Source organism: Aptenodytes forsteri, unplaced genomic scaffold (assembly GCF_000699145.1).
Source record: "Aptenodytes forsteri isolate BGI_AS27 unplaced genomic scaffold, ASM69914v1 Scaffold151, whole genome shotgun sequence".
NCBI classification, from domain to species: Eukaryota; Metazoa; Chordata; class Aves; order Sphenisciformes; family Spheniscidae; genus Aptenodytes; species Aptenodytes forsteri.
The window spans coordinates 2,717,648-2,721,905 of NW_008795939.1; the positions used below are offsets into that span (position 1 = coordinate 2,717,648).

Below are 4,258 nucleotides of genomic sequence, written 5' to 3' on the forward strand. Positions count from 1 at the left end.
CCATATGATGTCATGCTCAGCATATAAAGCTGGGGGAAGAAGAAGGAAGGGGGGACGTTTGGAGTGATGGCGTTTGACTTCCCAAGCAATCATTACACATAATGGAGCCCTGCTTTCCTGGAGATGGCTGAACACCTGCCTGCCGATGGGAAGGAGTGAATGAATTCCTTGTTTTGCTTTGCTTGCGCACGTGGCTTTTGCTTTACCTATTAAACTGTCTTTATCTCAACCCACGAGTTTTCTCACTTTTAGCCTTCCGATTCTCTCTGCCATCCAACTGGGGGGTGCAGTGAGTGAGCGGCTGTGTGGTGCTTAGTTGCCAGCTGGGGTTAAACCATGACAACTAGATTGTCAGTCAGAATAAAGAGTTTACTGCATTCACTGGAATTTCTTCAAACTCTCCTGGTAAGAGTTAGATTCCCAAGCTGAATATCAGGTGAGAGAACTTCCTACTTTTTCACCCATGCATGACAAAGATGTTCTTAAATAAATACCTAGCTGAGCTGTTGTTATCTGTCTTTCACAACCAAAGCAAAACAAAGATATGTACTCTTCCTTTCCACATAATGCTCTCTACAAATAAGGAAAATCAAAACCAAGCCAAGTAAGTCATTTTAAACTATAAAGCCAACAAACAGAGAGAAAGTGATTCTTAATAGATTCTCAATTGTATTTTTTTCTTATAGATTGTAAGATAGTTTCCATTAGAGAATAATGTAAAATACAGCATCTATCTTTAGACTAGTTGTTCTTAAACAAGGTCTTGTCATAACACAAAAACCAGTACATTTAAATTTTATTTGTTTATGTATTTTCTGTAAGGTGTAATATATAATAAGATGTCTTGCAAGCTAGTTATGATGTGTTGAAGCCATTCTGTAAGCCTAAAACAGAAATGTAAAGTTAACTGAATTTGTACAGTTTATTTGTAAAGTTATACAATGAGTAGCAGCAATAACACTGTCATAGCCATGATGGTCTAATGATAAAGGTAACAATAGTGGTAAGAGGCCATCTCTTTTACTAGACCAACTGATGCAGTTAGAAACAGTGTCTTGCATTTGGGTAAAATACTCTTTTTTTCCTCCCAAGTCTGAAACAGCAAAAATGACACATAAAACACCTCATAGTGAGCATGTTACAGATTTAGGTGCGAGGCTAACAGAGTCTGGGAAAAACTGGAGCAGAAAAATAAGGTGCTTGTTACAAGATGAAACATTAATGAAGTTTTCCCAGTGACCACAGCAGTATCTTAATCCAAAACAAATACGTAATGTGATTTTTGAGTGATAGTTAGGTAAAGGACATTCAGTGATAAAATGAATTGGGAAATAAAGTGGATAAATCAGAGCATTTCAGTGACGACAAGGATGCAGAAGCACAACTGTGACTTGGAAAAAAACTCTACAGAATAGTTTCAGCAAGAATAGTTTCAGCAAGAAACGGGTAATCAATACTTCTGCAGACATGGATTCATGAACACAACAAACAGGGAACAATTACAGTTCAGATGTGCTCCAGAGAAATAAAAAAAAAAAGTAAACTTTACCTCAGCTACTTCAAACCTTAGCTGGAATTCTGTCATATTTTTCAAAGATTCTTGTTTACGTAGTTTTTTTCGCCTTGTACTGCTAGCTCGCTTGAGGGAACCAGATGGGGCTTCAAAAAATGGCATGTCTTCCACAGGGCTGCTTAGAGCATCATAAAATTCTTCTTCTGATTCTAAGGATTAATTCACAACAACATTACATATACATTTTCAACACCCAATATTTTGCAGTACTATGACCTAGAATTTTTATGTCTACATCTATAAAAACTTAAATGTACAAGTATGGGAAGATTACCTAGCTGATAATTAGCAACCAAAGTCTGTTTCTGTAATTATCTCCGCTCCTGCCTCCACAATTTTTCACCACACCTACAGCTCCCTCTGTCACGTCATAATAAATCAGTTCTCATCAACTAACTCCTTCGTCAGCATTCTCTCACTATTGGCTGTGCAAAAGACAGCACAAACCATGGCTCATCTTGCCTTCATTGTGTACTAATAGCTAAATAACTCTTCTGCTGGTCTGACTGCTGCTGACCGTACAGACTCTTTTGCCTCACTATCAGTGGGACTACTTTGGATCTCTCCCTGTTAAGGGTCTCCTATTTCAGGACAGACTCCTAAGGACTATCAAGCTTTTAACCCAGCTGACATTATTACAGAAGTATAACGAAGACAAATAGATTGCACCATCTTATAAGGCTCTTTTCCTTCACCTAAAAACCATAAACACTGAAGTTAAAGGTAACTGTGGAAGAAGCATCCTTCTGACAAAACTGAAGAAATGACATTAAGAGGTATTTTGTAAGGCTTAAAAGCACCGTTGAGTCTGGGGGTGAAGATAGAGAAATAACATGAATCACTTAAAATGATTGCACAGCTGTATGTACAGTAAAAATTAAAACAGAGACTTGATTCAATCTAAATCTACTTATTACCTTCTCATATTAACTGTGGCCAGCATTTGCTCTCATCTCACCCTAATTTTTAAGAATTGAAAGACACATTCTCCCTACCTTTGGGCACTTAAAGGAACGCATACAAAAAACAGATGAAGACGCACAGATACATATTTCTATACATACTGTACACACACTGACTTTAAAGTGATAAAGTAGACATAAAAATTAGCTTTGCTGATAATTTTGCTGGTGTTTGCAAACCACATATATCATTAACTTGAGAAAGAAGAAAAAGTATTATTCTCTGTTTCTCCAGTTGAGTGTTTTGGCATGACAAAGGTGATTGACGCTGAAATAACATGGATATGTTTGATTATTTTTCAAATGTAACTACTAGATGGAACATTACAATCTAGCTAAGCTGTTTCAACAGCAAGGCAGTATTAAACACGACGAGGTTCTCCACAGCCAATCTTCTGTTTGATGCTGTAGAAGTTGAAATGATACTTATTTATAACAACACAGTAGTTTCCAACAGTCATCGTTTCAGTATTTTGTAATTTACATAAATCCAGCTAAGTAGGAGAGAAATCCTTCACCAGAAGAAAAAAATTAAAATCAGAGGACTAAGTACATACTGAAGCAAAAAAATGACATACATACTACTTCAGATGTTCCGAATAGAGATCTGTAGTAACGTATGCAAAGACAAAAATAAATAAACACATCCTACCAAACATTTTACTGCTTTGCCTTCAGAAAGGGAACGGCAAGAACAAACATACAGAATTTTACTGCTATGAGAAGACACACAAATATTTTGTACAGAGTGAATTATAATAAGCTGCACAGAATATAACACTACTCAACCTTCAAGAACTTGAAACAAAGCCACAAATGATTGCTTACTCCAAGAGAAACAAATTAATTCAATGAACTCAAAAACTTGACTTGACCTGTTTATTAAACCAGACTTTAAAATAGATCGTATTACCTGACTCAGCAAATGAATGAAGATCCAAAACAGGAAACACACCTTGTGACAAATGTGGTGCTGAGAGCACAGGGGATATTGCAGCCTGAAACAGGAGATACCATAAATTTTTTTGCTTGAATTCATTGGTCATGCTATTGCATGCATATATGTTGCATCGAAGTTTTACAACTTAAGGAAATTGGTCTTATTTTAAGTGCAAATCATTACAGTTAAACACTTACATTACTAAAATTAGAAGCATGGGGAGAAATGAGGCCTAAATCAGGTAGAAGTAGCAGGTACTGCACATTCATCTAGCTACAGAGAATAAATACATTAGGAAACATGGCAAAGAGGTTCAAACATTCAACTTCACAGACCAAAAGATGGACAGAAGCAGCACATCATATGAAAACTCGGGAAAGACAAAACCTAGTCCCTCACAGGACTACAGTACGGCAACTTCAGAGAACAATAAAAGATCACTGTGCTTTATAAAAATCACATGATACTAGTGGCAGGTGGGGAAAAAAGAAAGAAGAGCTAGAGAAAACATTAGAGCAGACAGAATTGTTTCTAAATTTCATAGAATCATAGAATCATTTAGGTTGGAAAAGACCTTTAAAAGATCATCAAGTCCAACTGTTAATCTAACACTGCCAAGTCCACCACTAAACCATGTCCCTAAGTGCCACATCTACACATCTTTTAAATACCCCCAGGGATGGTAACTCAACCACTTCCCTGGGCAGCCTGTTCCAATGCTTGACAACCCTTTTGGTGAAGAAAATTTTCTTAATATCCAACCTAAACCTCCCCTGGCGCAAC

General features: G+C 36.8%; 1 protein-coding gene across 1 annotated transcript in view; it reads right to left on the minus strand.

Annotated features, from left to right (window-relative positions):
• Positions 1-4,258, minus strand: part of VPS13A (vacuolar protein sorting 13 homolog A) — a 108,014-nt gene that overhangs the window by 69,153 nt on the left and 34,603 nt on the right. The window contains exons 24-25 of the mRNA XM_009285294.1: positions 3,449-3,533; positions 1,550-1,722 (exon numbers count right to left, since the gene is read on the minus strand). Of these exons, the coding sequence (XP_009283569.1) occupies positions 1,550-1,722; positions 3,449-3,533 (258 nt within the window). The remainder of the gene's footprint in view (positions 1-1,549; positions 1,723-3,448; positions 3,534-4,258) is intronic.